The sequence below is a fragment of the Pseudopodoces humilis genome, chromosome 13 (genome assembly GCF_049639895.1).
Source record: "Pseudopodoces humilis isolate 2021_Gansu_Grassland_sample_001 chromosome 13, ASM4963989v1, whole genome shotgun sequence".
Taxonomy (NCBI): Eukaryota; Metazoa; Chordata; class Aves; order Passeriformes; family Paridae; genus Pseudopodoces; species Pseudopodoces humilis.
In genome coordinates, this window is record NC_142212.1 from 8,417,853 (window position 1) to 8,434,772 (window position 16,920).

At 37.1% G+C, this 16,920-nt stretch overlaps 1 protein-coding gene across 6 annotated transcripts in view; it reads right to left on the minus strand.

The window, feature by feature from the left end:
* The window catches only part of ERC2 (ELKS/RAB6-interacting/CAST family member 2), a 408,254-nt gene that overhangs the window by 276,259 nt on the left and 115,075 nt on the right, over window positions 1-16,920 (minus strand). For all 6 annotated transcript variants that reach the window (XR_015773654.1, XM_088061786.1, XM_088061785.1 and 3 more), the window contains one exon: window positions 11,137-11,304. Coding sequence is in view for 5 of the 6 variants with exons in the window: in XM_088061786.1 (XP_087917912.1) it covers window positions 11,137-11,304 (168 nt within the window). In the remaining variant the exon portion in view is untranslated. The remainder of the gene's footprint in view (window positions 1-11,136; window positions 11,305-16,920) is intronic.

The window sequence follows — 16,920 nt, forward strand, 5'->3', positions numbered from 1 at the left end:
ACAGTGTAACTCAGATCATACACAATTCTAAAAATAGCAAATGCTTAATTGCAACATGCCACAAATTTTTTCAGAAGACCTGGCCATAAATAACATTATAACCATAATTTTATATCTCCTTACATGAGCAGTTTCACAACATCCCTTTAACATAGAACCGTGTGACAATACTAAACATATTTGGTTCAGAGACTTCAAAAGTACAGACAGATAATTCACTCAACAGATAATGTTGATAATGTTCTATTTGATTGTTTCAGAACACAGAGAAATCCCAGGATACTTTCATTGACTGAGAAACTTTCAGATAAATTAACTGCTCCTAATTTGAAACAATACATTAATTGCATAGAACTTGTAAATCACAGACATTTCACACCTGAAGGGAAAAAACCTTGCAAGTATGGTGCTTTAGAACTGCTCAATCCTATTTAGTCCTTAATTCCATACCTCTTTCCATACTTGTAAAATTTTCTTGAGATCGCTCATATTCTCTTATTTTTCAGTTTTCTTATAAAATATTCTACTTAACAATATAATACGTCATCAACAGAGGAAAATATTGAACTTCACACTAATTCTTAATTCTCAAATTAAGGCATAAAGAGGCAGAAAGTTTAAAAAGGAAGAAGGGATGCCCTAAAAATTAAAATTAATTTTAAATTAAAATAAGTAATTTTTAAAAATAAGTAATAGCAAAAAATTTTACAGTAAAAGTAAAAATAATGGCCCTGTCCCCTCACTACTACAAATAATGGATATAGAAATTCAATAAAGCTATGTTGATTGCTGCTTTCAGAACACCCCAGCCTTAGAAATTCCATTTAAAATGTTGTAATGGAGAACCCAGTTTCACATGGTATCATTTTATATGAGTTTCCTGAAGTACCAGTGGTAAAAAGTAGGAAAAAACCCCAGAGCAGCAAAGCTGAAATGGTTAGGTAATAATTAATCAGAAATAATAATATTCTTCCAATTGGAAAGTTTCCTTTCAACTCCTTGGTTACAGAAACCATTTATATTCATATATAAGGGACAGTAGAATACATTTACATGAAAGAAAAGCTTTTGCAGAAGGATAACAGATCCCTGCCCCCTTATTTAGAGATGTCTTTTCTAAATCACTCTAAATTAACATATGGTCAATGTACATAGGTTTAGACCCATTAAGAGTTGAAGTGTTCAAAATGTTCATCAGAGAACTCAGATTCCTGTTGCTATGAGATGTAATTTAATATTTTCATTACAGCTGCACCAAAGACAATGCACATATTGAGTTTCACCATTAGTTACTGCAGGCCAGACAGAGTCTTTCTACATATAAACTATCAAAGCACCACTAAACTTAAACTGAAATGTTAAACGCAGCAACTTGGATGTCTTTAATCAACATCTGCTGAACAGTTTAGTTTCTCTATGGCAGCAAAGGTAAGACAGCAATGCTTCTATGAAAATGTCTGAATAGGAAGTAATCTGTAATCTGATATAGTTTTGTGTTTAAGATAGTTTGGTTTTGGTAGGAAAAATGTCCTTTAAAAAAAGAAAAAAAAAGATTTAATTTCCTTTACCTTTTATCTCCTCAAAACCAGCAGGTTGATATGAGGTATGTGAAACTTAGCCTCCCACTAATACCATCAACTACACAAAAATAAAGGAAAATTTTTATAAAGTACGTCTATGACAGAAATACTTTTCTCTCTGAATCAGTTTTCACCAGGGCACTGATGCCTAAAATTTTTTAATCAATTTATGGATGAAGCTGCAATAGTCTGACAAGAGCCATTGCCAGTGTCTCCCATTCAGATGGAGATACCACTGGCAGTTTGGATGGAATCATGACAAGTTCAATGCTACAGAGCAGTCAGAGACAAGAAAGAGCTGCCTGTCCATGGGTGCAACTTCTTCCCCCTCCCCAAAGGAAGGGATTTATAAGGACTCATGGAAAGAGTTGCAATCCAGAAATTTCAAGTCAGAGGATGAATTATATTGCATTTCATAAATTGAAGTACATAGAAATCAGTAACAGTTAATGTGTGCAAACAGTAAGAACTGAGGAACACAACATGTCATGCAAGAAATTATTGTAATTCTAACACAACAAGAGAAGCTCCCAAGGATAGTTTACAGGGGTGACCTCTTTTGCAACTCAATTAGCTAACTCCTGTTTTCTATTACTGTATTCTAATTTATACTTTGAAGTTCTTCCCATTTAATCAGCTGTTTAGTACCCTCCTAACATTCAAAGAATCTCAAAAGTCATGGATTTTTATTAAATAAACATTCAAATCAAACTATTGTGGTTCCCATGGCAGCCACAACAAAATGTCAGACTTAACCATGAATGAAGATTTTGGGATAGGACACAGCAGGTACTTCATTCCAATTTAAATTATGTTTTAACACCCTCCCAATCCTGTCTGTCAACAAGTTTAAGACAAAGACTTGACAGATTCCTGTGGACCTTCAGCAGCTTCTCTCTCAAGATCAGCAGAAGGTTCTACAGAGAGCAGCGTGCAGAGGTTCCCACGGTGTACAGTCACTTTGGCATGGGGTTAAGCACAGAGCAATAAAGGACAATGTGCCTTTCTGGGGACATTCATGCAGATTTCTGCTGTCAAATTAAGGCATCTCTTAGGCAATAAATATGGCAGGCCTGATTTTTCTCCCTGTTAAGTAAGGGGGGGGTGCTGGCATAATTACCTTTAGCAAATTTACTGCAGATTTATTCTTAAGTGAATGGTAAATAAGCCAAATATTTCTTTCATACATGAAAGATTGCACAATGTTATGCCATTTTTCTTTTTTACTTTCCAAGAATTGCTTTACTCCCTTCTCTTTGTTTCACTTTGATCTTAGCACTGTGCCTGGCTGGGCGTTAAAAATTAAAGTCAGGTGTGTTAGAAGGAAGTGAATTAGATTCAGATTCCATTCTAAAGTTGGACTTATTCTACTCATATTCAAACATACCACTGCTGATTCTCCCACCAAGAAATACATACTACTTGGCAACAAGAAAATTATCAAAGCAATCTGACCAAATTGGCACCACTAGCTCTGGCCACATCTGGTAACAATAATACGAAGGGAGAAGTATGAAGATAACAATTCTCATTTATTGTTACCATTAAACTTATCTGCATGCATACTCCTGAGTCTTTGAACTTCATGATTTCATAAAGCCAATAACAGCTTCACTCAAAGGTGAAGGGTGATGCTTTTCCAAATGTGATTAAATACCCAATTTACTGAGGTATTAAGAGTCTCCAGTCCCAGAGTGCTCAGTCAGAGGGACAGCAGCAGAATACCACCAGGAAAGCACAACTGCCAACATCAAGGAGCTCTAGCAATGTATAAATTAGGGTGGTTGAGTCTATGCCAACAGAAGAGTAGAGTTTTAATGTACTACAGAAATTGCTAAAACCCAACTGCTAACGCATAACTCTACTTTTTATATTTAGTAGGAAATATTTCTTTTTCATTTCCAGATATAACAAACTTGGATATACATTAGGTAAAGCTGCAGATCAAGTGTAACTGCCTATCCTAGCAAGTAGGTGAAAAAGGGCAGTGGGATCTATTTATTTCAGCATTAGGATGGTTCATCCTGATTAATATGTTATTCAGTTGCTATATTGCTGAATATTTTGCACGTCAGACTATAAAAAAATTATCTCTCATACATAAAATGTATGACTTCTACATCACTATAGATTTAAAACTGTCTTCTCATGGGAGTTACTGCACATAATTAACAAGCTGATTCATTTCTTTTCCTAAGGAGCATTTAATAAAATTATGATTTGAGATCTGCTTATCCCTGTGAATCCCTCTCATCAATGCCTGTGTCAGTCACTGAAGGTGAGAAGCCACTCAACTTCCTTCCTCCCTGCCATAAATTACTGACCTGGAGCATGAACCCTGAAAGAGTTTCCAAGAAAAACATCAGCATGTAATCAGACATACAAGCCTTTTGGACTTGTGCAATACTTTATTCCGTGCACTGCTTCTTGGGGGATCTGATTTTGTGTCATTTCAATGAGTTGTCAAGGATTCAGTGCTAAACTGCTGGCAGATACAAAACCAGCTGAATCTGTCATGTTGAGACAGTGGGGAAATAGCCAGGCTGCCACTCAAAGACGCAGTTCCAAGAGCAGGGAATCACATGAATACACCCTCAGTCAGCAGCTAAAAATTGTAAGTGAGTCATGACAGCAGGATACCTCTCTGTGTAAAATTATTTTATTACACTTATAAAACTCTCCCTTAGAATTTTTAATTCCAATCAGTAGGCTTCTATTACATTTTTTGGAAAGAAATTTCATTTCTTCCAAGAAAAATATTTTTATCCTAAACAATTCTGATTTTCCTTGATTCTTTTTCAAATAAATAGGTAGCCATCAATTTCCTTAAATAATCCTTTGATGGTCTACTGAACCTCCAAAATGTGACAGCTTCTACTTCCTTTTTGCCCAGCCACACTACATATAACTGTGCTCTTTCACACTTCAAAAGTTCCCCCAACTCTATTAAAAAGAAAATGTTACTCTTCACACAGCTTAACATTCCCAGCATGTGAGTTGGCTGTTTTCTCAGCATGAATAAAACTTAGCATCTTATTTAAAGATAACTTTGTTAATTAGTATTGACATTTCAGAGCTGAAGGGCAGCTTCCTTCCCCCCCAGGAGCTGGTGTCACACCGGCAGTGTGAAATCCTTATGTAAGTGCCTCATTAAGCTCAGTCCCACTTTGCAGATGACACAATGTGTCTAGGAGCACTTGTGTATGCTATGAACAACTGAGGGATCACTCATCCTATTCTCTTCATCGTGCGAGGAATCCTCTCAAAACCAACCAGCATAACCTGATCTACAATAACTTATTTTTGTAGTGTAGACAATTTAGTCAATATTTCTTACTTGAGAGTCCATGATTTACAATATGCCTGATATTCAAAAATTGCCATGTTTACAGAACTGCCATTGTACAAAAGTTTTTAAATTTTGTAATCTCATGAAACTCTATTTGAGGAATTTTGTGATTTTCTACCACAAAGGTAAGTAAAATTATTTTCAAATAGGCCAGTAAGCAGAAGTGTGTAATCCATCTGTGCTCCTTTTGCAGGCTAGGCTTGAAAAAGAACAGCAGTAGCAAGCAGGTCATGGATAATAGAGGAAGGAAGAACAACAAAATTCTGGACTTCTAGCCTCCACATTCATTGGAAAGGACAATCCATTCAAGCAAAGGCTGGAAAAGTTTATAATCATCCTGAATTTCAATGTGCAAGGATTTACCTAGACTCATAACTATGTTTTAGGCTGGATGAACATTCAGGTTGACTTCCCTAAGTGAATGTATATTAAGTCACGTATTTCTAGTGATCTTTTATAAACTGTAAAAAGTTAGTAGCATAATGTGTTACAAAGAATGGGAAATTAAGCTACAGAAAATGAAAATGATCCCTACCTCTGACATTGTTCTCAGTCTCTGTGTACAGGTTGAGATCATCCCAACCTGTTCTGGTTAGGCTTCAGGGGGATTTGTGTTCACCAAACAGCCCCAAAGTTGCACTTGATTGTGCAGAATCCTTGAGGACACATTTTTGTGATAATGTGTTGGGATCAGTAACAGCACCACCCTGGATGAACTATTGACTATATTTAGTTCAAATTCACTTTCAGACTGTTCTGATAAACATACCATGATTTGGCAAAGCTACAAGCCTAAGAAGCCAACAAAGTTCAATTTTCTAATACTCACTACACTGAACACTGTACTCTTAAGATGGACATATACTATTAAAGATTCAATTCTTAAATAATACAGAAGTTTATAGTTACCATAGTACTTTTATAACATCAAAACTTCCATGCTACACCAGAAAGACCTCCCAATTTTATTTTTTTTAACACCTGAAATCTGCAGTCAGAACACTGATCTGTTTTGCAGAGCAATTCGTTCAGAATTTGCCATCTGGCTCCAGAAATACAACAGATCTCTGATTTGTGATTGCAAAACACCAGCTCACATCACAACCTACTTACAGTGTTCTGATAGAATTTGATACAGTTAATAAAAAATGTCCTTTGTCATGCCCTGATCCCTCCCCAGGAAAATGAAAACATGCTCCCAGGTGATTAAACCATGGGAAAAAAAGATCCAAAGGCATCTTCTATCAGCAGTGTGCTTGCACATTCTACTTGTAGCCTGCATCAAGAAATAATACTGATGTAAATTTCTCAGCCCAAGAGTTGGACTCCTTTGTTTACACCAATCACTCCTAACCTCACCACATGTACATTTCCTCTTTTGCAGAAGACAGCCAACAGCAATGCATCCAATTAATTGTGCAACACAATTTAACACAAACTGGACAATATCACCTCAAGTGCATAGTCCAGCCACTCCAGGTACAGATTCCAGTTATTACAAGAGAACGAAGACTTTATGACATTTCCTACAAATGCTAATTAGCTGGTAGGTTAAGGCCCTTAGTCATGTAGCACTTCATCAATCACAAAGTTTAAACTATTAAAGATGGAAACTGTAACATTTTACATGAAAAGTTATGTAGCAAGTCAAGGTAGAATATTATATTAGCCCCCTTTAGCCGGTGTTCTTTTATGATAGTCCCCACAAAAGAATTTCCACAAGCTGTTGTCCTAATATGATCCAGGTCTACATCCTGTACGCTGCTCTTGTCTCAACAGCTACTGTTTTCATCAGTCAGACTCCTTCTTCAGAGGATATAATTGGAGTTTTTAAGTATCTGTAGATTCCTAGAGGATGGAACACTCCACTTCTACCTACTGTACAGAAGGCGAAATTTGGGAGCAAAAAAGGGACATCATCCAGCTCAGCACTTTTGCCCTCCGGCCTACAACTCGGCCACATTCATAGAACTGGAATGTTCTGGTAAGAAATACATAAAGATTTCTGAGGTCTGCCCCTCTGCATGCTAAACTGACAGATATGAGGTGTAAGACTAGCTTTGCCAGGTTAAACAAGGCTATTAAAACAGCATACCCAACTTTACTGGCACTAAAATGGAACAGTGGTGCCAAAGGTTCTAAAAGAAAGAAATATTAAGTAATATTGCACCTCTGACATTGACATAAGTTTATTATTACTCCATGCCAATCTACCTTGATCCAAATCCTCTAAACACATGCTGCTCCAGTGCTGGGCCTCCCTTAAGCCTACAAATTATACTGAATAGTGAAGTAGCTTTTCAATTTGGTCAAAAATTACACCCAAATTTCTGCATGGAAGGACAATGCACCATCAGATCCTTATCTAGCCCATATATTTTCTATGCCTTGTTACCCTGTGTTCATTCCTATGGCATCCCATGGGACTCACCACAGCTATTTTGGGTTTTATTCTTCCACTCCTTTGCTAGGGAGCACCCAACAGAACCTGTCCTGCCCTCCCAGTGTGACAGCTAGCCAGAAAAGAGAAGTAACTGTTCCAGTTTCCACAGGGAGTTTTTCAGGGTTTGGTTTTGTCTCCTTTGTATTTTTTTTTCCATACAGCAGATAATGTATATAAGAGAAGGAATACAGATTAGAAATTACATATTTCCAAGCTACATATTCCTTCCTACTCACTTTCAGGTTATTACTGACAGAAATATTTTTAGGCACTATACACAAATTCTCCCTTCTTCAGTTACTTGAATACAACCATTAAAACAAATGTTATTTTAGGCTTGTGAGGTACTTCAGGCTGAGTGGAGAGAGATGTAGCCATCTATCTTGCATCAACAACTCTAGGCAGGAACACAACTGGTTATTCACAAGTCTCGTATCAAAAGTAAGTAGAAATAAAAATTTGGTACTGAGTAGAAAAAAGAAAATAGAGGCAAGCATTATAATATTACAGTCAGAAGAATCTGATGTCCAGATAGAACCTGCAAAGAAGAACTAGAAGCACTTCCTTCATTCTCAGAATGGTTTCCAGGAGAGTAAGCAGAACCAGAGCATGGAGGAGTGAGGGTGTGTAAACATAGGGCAATCCACTGTGAGGCCCAGTCATTGTTCCACCTCCTGAGTGCCACAGGAAATGGTCCATCCTGCTTTCCACTCCCTGAATTCTCCACATACACACACACAATGGGAACAAGTTTCTAAATGCTCAACACAAACGTGTCTGGCTGCCATCCCAAAGTGAAATCAATACTGGAAGATGTGACCAAAAGTTCAGATGATGAGCAAAAACTGGGGAAAGCAAAAGTCATGTGCAATCCAGAAAGGAGTAAAAGATAAAACTATAATTACATTAAAATAAAGGATAAAATTACTATAATTAGGATAGATTAAATACTTTCCTATCAAAATTTATTCTTAGTTGTGTTTGCAATTGAAAAGGCATGAAGTCAAAACTGGAAAGAAAACAGGTATATTGGACAATATTTTTCTTAAAGTACAGCATCCACTACCACACTCTGAAAACCCCTAAAAAGGGCCTGTTAGAAAATACTGCAATACCAATACTACAGCACTAGGAATGAGTACTGTGCATAGTCCAACATACTTCAGAAATAACACATGACCAAAAGAACAATCTGCCTGTGCTCCACAAGGAGCTGTGCTCCCTTTGCCCTTGGCAGAACATGTGGACTGGACAAGGTATGAATGCCCTGGGACACAACTTCATCTGGTGAGGGTAAACTTATCTGGAACTGAAAGGCACTAATGCCAGCAAAGCTTCTTGAAAAACAAAATAGACACAGAACACCTTTCCTTCTGCACACAAGTACTGTCACCCAGGGATGAGATTTCATCTGCTGCCAAGGACACTGGAATGCTCAAGGACACTAAATATGAGAAGTCACTATCTAATAAGCACTGCCAGAATGAAGTTGAACACTTGGGTTAACCAGATAAGTAGAGTGTTTTGGTTTATTTCCAGATGAATGTAAAAGCCTGGGATTGCATTGGTGACATACAGCATTTTCTACTTCAGATTTGCACACCAGGCATGTGAAAGGTAAAAACACTGAAAGCATCATTTATAGCATCATAGCCTAGATTTACTTAAAAGAGGGGCAAGCAGAGCTGGACAATATTTCAATCAAATTTCTCTTTAGTCAAATGATCTGTGAGTGAATATTGGAAGAGAAACAGAAGTAAAATAAAGATCCAAATCTGAAAACATGACCTAAGGGTAATTTTAAAAATGTATTTTCCAAATACAACATTCTTCTTCTATAGGCAAAATAATGGTATCATGACAGTCTGGAACTAGTATTTTTGGGCATGCTAACATCTACACATTAAAAGAACGCAGTTACTAAAAATGCTTCAGAGAAACAATTCTACACATAACTTATGTGCTGCAAACATAATATTTATTGCTTTTTTTAAAAGTAATTCTTCTCTAAGTAAAAGTCATTCTTCTCTAAGTAAACCCAGTATTTAGTCCATAACAGAAAAACTGAACTTCACAAGTCCCCTAATGAAAGGAAAAAAAACCCTCCAAAATAGAAAATGAAAATGCTACTTCCAGTTTTAAAAAAATCAGTTCAGTACTAGCTCAAATTTTCCACCCAGCTGTTAGCAGGATTTATCTCCTTGTATACTAGAGCTCATGAGGCTATGACATATTTTACTCCATGATCTAGTGAAGAGAGAGAGTGCAGTTTGAGAATGATTATGCCCATTAAGAAGCAAGTGGAAAAGAGGCAAGACCATCTGCACACCCTAATAAACGGCCATGATTTATTAAAAACAGGAAAAGTGCTATGCTGCATATTTCTGAGGACAAAGCCATGACAGATAGTGCTGACAACTCTGTGGGAGTTACTCATCACAAAATTTTCACCACGGAATATACATTCCTCTTATCGACCCATTTTCTCAAGATCTAAGTACAAGAGAAATTGTAAATTGTTGGTTTGTTCAGGGGTTTGGGTCTGTTTTTTGGGTTTTTTTTCAGAATGCAAACAATAAGAAAAGATGCATTCTATTCTTCAGAATGCTCAAGAAACATCCAAAACTAGTTAGCATTCAGGACAACAGCCTTGAAGTTTAGCGTTGTTAACAAGGCAAATATTCAGAAATAGGATTAGAATGGATGAGTACTTATATTCAGATTTGATAGACCTTATTCCCCAGGCCTGAAAAAACAGCCCTCTCAGTTTCTGGAAAATAAGAACTTGGCTTTTTTAATTCGGTGCTTAAGCGACTGCAGACAGAAGCACAACTAGACCATGTGAACCCTGTATGAATCCTGGAGGAAAACCACAGTAACATGAACTACCTACAAAATAACAGAGTAAGGAGGAGTAGGCATTCTTTGAGCGGCTGTAAAAGGAGGGGAGAATAGTAAAATATAGGTGATGGCAGGAATTTTGACTCCATTTCTCTGTATGCTCACAGGTGCATTTCTGTATGGTAAACAGGACACAAACAGTACACACCTGGTAGCATAAATATTTTTGTGAGTGTGAGAAAGAGGATATGGAAATGAACACTCTATTACTGTATTCAGAACCCTTGCAGAGCTGCCTCTACAGGAAATTCCCTCCCCACTCCCCCAGGTGGAAACTGTAATGATTGAATCCAACTTCCAAAGAGAGCAAATGCAGTTAGCTAAAGCTGTGGAAAATTAGAAATAAGATTATTTGGTTGTTTGGAGGGAGCCTTCCTTCTTAATGTCTTTAGACCACAGGGAAAGCAGATAACTGACTTAATTTAGGTTTCTTCTCCACTCCCCTCATCTTCCCCCAGAAAAGAAAGTCCTTCAGGCTAAAAACACAGTATCCCAATCCTTTAGCAGGCCCACACATTTTATTTACATTATTTGGAAAGAGTAGTAATCAGTGTTCACAAGGATACTGGAATCCCTTATGGATAAGAAGTTTTATCAGGATTTTTAGTACTTTCCTTCAACTCCAATAACTCTGGGACAACTGCAGCATCTAATATTTTTCTGATATAATATATATGATGTAATACTATAAAAAAATGTACCCATGGATAACAGTAAGACATTTTATAATAGAGAATTTTACTATTAAAGATTCTCTGCATCTTTTTTAATATTTTAAAAGTAATACACTTCAAGGAACAGAAGTATTTCCTTTAAATGTGTCTCACAAGTTGTACAACATATCCTTTCATCAGTGATCTTACCTTTTTCTGAAGGACATTAATTTTTCTTTCTTTTACTTCCAACATGTCTTTCATATCTCGAATTTCTCCAGCAAGGGTTCCTTTCTCTTCTGTGAGGTCTTGAAGTTGTTTTGTTTTTTTATTCAGAAAGGTTTCTTTTTCTTCCAATCGTAACCGCAAGGCATCAACCTACAGTAAGTAAATCAAACATATCTAGGGTTCAGTATTGATCATTAGCATATTTTTTTCTAATACTCTTTTTTTCACACTTAAGAAATGTTTTACTTCACTTTTATGTAATTTTCCAAACTGAACTCTAAGACATTGTTTTACTTCTTACACTTTTCTCCAGTGTTTATTTCATAAATCTCTTACCAAATGGGTCTGACTACTTCTTTGTAGTAAGGACAAATCCCCATCAAATAAAATAAGGGATATACAAGGATTTTCCTAAGCAAAATGCTCTGTATATATAATGGGGGGTTGTTTTAAAAAAAAATACTAAAAAGAAGAAAAAACAAAACCCAAAAGAATTCCAACAGCACAGAATGTGTAGGTACCTTTGATTTTCTCATTTATTGATGTGTAAATATTCAAGTATGCAAATTTGTTATTCTCTTAATGCAATCCAAACAGTAATAAAATAGCAGAAATCTCAATTCATTAAAGAAAGAGAATATGTTTGGCTTTAACCATTTTTACTACAAGAATCACACCTGATCTTTATTGCTGCCTTCAGGAACACTCCCACTGTTTACATACTCTGGTTCAGAAAAGCAGCTACAGATGAAGTGCTGAGCAGCTCTCAGCATATAATGCAGGGGGAGTGGGGAATACTTGGGAGTAAAGAACAGATTTCATCATATATGAAGTTTTTGAAAACCAAGACTTTTTTTTCACTGTGAGCTTCATATTGTTGAAAGCTTATTTGTAAATAAAATAATACAAGAAAACATAAAATTCACAAAATTCAGTCAGTGCTAATAAACATCATAGAAAGTAGAGAACTTAGATAAAGGGATTGCAATCATTTATTGTTACAGAGACAAGTTTCCTTGTAAAGAGGGTTTTTCTGCACCTCTGAACCATGAGATGTTCACATTAAGTGGACTCACAGGCTTTCCTTGGCTGCAAGGTTCACCACTGAGAAGTCAAGGTTTAGACTGAAAATGTATGATGTGGCAATTTACAATAATACTCCATCTACAAGAGTATTGCAGCCAGTCAGGCAAGTAATATTAAGAAATATTAGATTCACTAATGCAAATTTCAAACATATAAATTTTAGAAAATAAAGAACAAGAGGTTAAAGTTTTTATTTCGTAGACAGGCATAAGATTAATTCATAATAAAAAGCTAGATGGAAGAAACTGGAAGGACATAAATAGAGGCTTAGCATTTTTAAGTTCTGCAGATGGAAGAGTCAGAAAGGGTCTTCTCTATTAAGCAATTTGTTCCCTAGTTATTCGGAATACTATCAAAGTGCAAAACAATCAGCAGATCTGTATTTATGTCTATTTGGAGTTTTGTAACACTAAATTTATTCAAAGCAAAAGTATTTTCAATGCCACTTTAAAACTTGGTTTGAGACCAATTTAGATGATCTATTGGATCTCAAAATGCATGTTCTTCCTGCTTTTAAAATGGCTCATTGCCTTTCTATACACTGGAAAAAAGATTTATATTCCACTGGATTTACTTTATTTTTAAGACTTTTTTTACAATATTACAGTAATAGGATCTCTCAGTTTGTAAGCAGCATGCAGTAAGGGATTCAAAGATTCTTTTTCAGTTAGAAAACAAGAAATAATAGTAGCAGCAAGCTTTCAGACCTCTTTTAATAAATATAAAAGACCTCATCTGAATCTCGTTACCACATCTTCTTTATACTTAATTGCTTATTTGAAAGTCCTTGAAGTCAAATCACATAAAACTCTGTTGGGCTTTTCAGCTGCAGCTGAGGAACTCATCAGGACCTTGGAGCAGAGTCCCCAAAAGGAGCTCTCCCCTGTCAGGCACTGCCAGGCTCATTTTCCAGCTGCCACGAGGCAGAACCTGAAGCTTCAAGTCAAGGTGATCAGATCCGCAGCTAAACAAAGCACTGGCACCATTCCCTGTGCCTGGGATATCACAGCAGCACCCACAGGTCTGATGCAGGTCTGTCCTGCTTGGCTGAACCCAGCAGCCTCTGAGTCAATGAGCTTTCCTTCTCTGCCCATCCAAGCCCCCAAGGGCTCAGCAGACAATTCTCACAAACTTCTTCACTGATTTCTTCCCACACACCCTGTCAGCATGGCTCTCTAGATTCAACTCAGGAGTCAGGGGTGGATTTTAGGCAATAAAACTTGGGAGCACAAGGAATCCTCAAGGAGAGGATGAGCACATGGCTCTGAATGACCAGAGTGACAACCTGTGTTGGACACAGGAGCAGAGCAACTGTCCACTCCAGCTTCTCAGACTCAAATCCTGCTTTAGCTTCAAATAAAGTCTTTAAAGCATAACCAAAGTGCAGCTTCAATCCCACTGAGAAACAGCCAAAGTATCTCAATCCCATCAACCCCATTTCACACAAGGACAGTAAAAGAGATGGGAAGGAAAGAGCACAGCATGCCAATCACAGCCTTAGGTGGCTGAAAATAATCTGCCAGATACATATCTTGTTTCTTACATCTCATCTTGAGACTGATATAGCACAGCACCTTAATTCAAAACTCCACCTACACAATGAAGTATTTTGATGGAATAAGTATATCATCCCCAAACTAACTTTCACATCAAGGAGCCATTCTGAAAGTGGAGGAAGAATTCTGAGCCAGAGACAGCCTGGAAGAGGGAATGGACAACTCACACTGTGTGTGGTCTTGGGTGTGCAGATTGATTTATCTGTTCACAGGAATGCCGATGTGGAGGTTCAGGAGAACACTGGTTATGTCAGCCATTTTCTCCTTCCCTAAAGTCATCTTTGTGCCTCTAGTAACCATGAACCAAGACTTTTACATTTCTCAGAACAGGAAACAAAACTACCTCAGCCTGAACTGCAGGTGAACTTTCACTATCTGTTCAGCACTAAGCACATATGACATGATGTCATAAGTCAAGTAAGAACCTCCAGATGGTAGAAAAGCAAAACACTGTTAAATTAGTTCCTCATCTTGTGGACTACCAGAAGCAAAATATACTACTTAATTTTTGGCCAGGGTGAATTTGCCAATATAAGAAATTGTCTCTTCCCTGAAAATGGTACTGTGAAATCACATCTCCCAAAAATAACACAGCAATGAAGTATTCTAGATGGAGCATGCCAGCACGCTATGAGGAATGTCTGCCATTTTGATACTACTTCTTTTCCATCTAAGGCCTTTTAAATAGGATTTGAAAGGAAATTCAGTTCAGGTCATTTTACAGCAAGATATACACACACACATATACATATATACATATATATGTATTTATATTTGAAAAAAATAAGGATTTCTCGTAGACAAAACCCCTCTCTCTTTGGCTTTTCACTATGTAATTTTAAGAGTCTTTCACTTATTTTACCCAAGCTCTGGCAGTATATTTACTAGTAAAACTTAGCATTCTGAAGAACATCATCATTTTCAAGAAAAATAAAGCAAGACCAGATCTAATAGCTAACACAAAGCATTTCAGAGACCTCTCTCCACGTAAACAGCTAATTTTTTCTAACTTCTTTTTCCTCAGCAGCTACTTATTTCTACTATTTAATACAATAAGCTCTGACACTTGCTCTGGAAATATACAACACACTGTAAAATCTTTAGAATTAGGTTATACTTTTGGAAAAAAAGAGTTCATGTAACTGGTAAAAATTGCCAAATTCGAAGTCAAACTTTATTAATCTTCATGTCATCACGCGCCACTCATGACCAGCTTCAGTAGTGATGTCTATTCCTTGAAGTTCCTTGCTGTCAACTGTTTAACTTAGATGCCATATTACATATATCATTTATTAAAGTGGTTTAGCTCTAAGGAGCTCCATGGGGAAGTAAAACAGGAAGCAGAACTACTGTGCTGCACTGTTAAGAATTATTTACTTTACCATCATAAATAGATACATTTAAAGCAAATGTTTGACTGCATTTTTTTAAACTATGCCTGAAGATCCTACTGAAGTCCTAAGTGTGCTGTAGTACCACAGCTGGGGCAATGAGAAAAAATAACACCCACAGTTATTCCCCTGCTGAGCCACCCCTGTTCCAGCACACGCTGCCACCAACATCTGCCACTGCGCCCGAATCCGGCTCCTCCCCTTCCCCACCACCATCCTCTCCCTTCCTCATCATCACCACAGCCTCCACAGGCCTCTAGACATCTTCTGGGCTATTATTTGCTCTCTTAGTATATTATGCAGCCATCTTTTGAGGAAAAATTTCAGTTAATAAAATAACCCCAAATTTCTAATAAAGATCTTTTTGCCTGTGTTGATGTATCCACATATACCTGGGGAAATTCTAAGCTGTTACTGTGAAAACCTATTTAAACCAAGAATAAAACAGCTGTCACTCCAATTTTCCATACAGAAGTACTGAATTATTAGTACAGACAGCATATTCTCACACGGGTCTTTTTGCAAATATGAGAACTTAACTACAAGAATAGAGAGCATATCATGTGTCCCAACTGTACTCTCCAGGGCCACAACAAAAAAAAAAAAAAAAGGCCCAAAAAAACCTCCAAAATAAGAAAATGTAATTAAAAATATCTCCTCATCATATTTGTCCCTCATTTTTTTAGTCTGATATGATGTGATAAAGATTATCTTTTTCAAAGCAATAGCTGTACCTGGCAAGCCGTACATTCATTTCCATCAAAAACATCTGATGAACCTACAATTCCAGGCAGAAAGGGCAGAACATTTTGAAGCTGCAGACACTTGAATTTTGCACAGTTAATATCCTTTACACTGTGTTCCAAATTTCAACTCCAGTGAGCTAGCTAGCTTTTTCATTCCACAGAGGAAAATTCCACTTTCAGGGATTATGTCAAACATCCTCACCCGTCTACTGCTCTAAGTATTATGGGTGCTCACATTTTAATTCGAGGATAGTTTATAGGCTTTATATTCTTTAATATAGTTTATTGTTTCATATCCACAACTTCAGTATTTAAGAACTGACACAAGGGGAGATGTTTAAAGCAGGTGAGTACTTTGTAGTCCAGGGAAACAGACAATGAGCAACAGGAGATATTTGCAAACTCGTGCTCACATGAGGAGAACAAACTCCTGCCATTTCCCTGACAGAATCCCCGCCATGAGCTCTTTCAGTCCTCCAGTACAAGGGCAGGAGAAGCACCCCGTGCTGCAACACCTCAAAATCACTTAATCCTTGCAAGATGACACCTACAATTTTCATAAACTTCCCAGCCTCCACCCTCAACAGCTTTGGCAGCTCTACTAATCTATCTTTATTTTTCTTACATTCTTTTTATCCACCAGTCCAGATTATGCTGCTCTTTAAAACAGAAAATTGGTAAAGTGATGGGTCAAATTACACCAGAAAAGGTTTCAGCTGAACCAGAGATTGTAAACAAGATACGAATGGTTTTCTCAGGCAGTAGGAAGCTTGTCCTTGTGGAACATCATATGCCACAAGGAATTCTGACCAGTGAACCTTACCAATGCAGCCAACTGCCTACCAGCTGGTTTATTCTAATTTATTCTGCCTATGCTTACCACTAAAATTAAGTGGTTTAAAGCAGCTACTCCAAAGTTCAGCATTTAACATTCAGTTCAGTTCCAGCAAATTTTGGAAAGCACATGGGAACTGTAACTCATGTGCT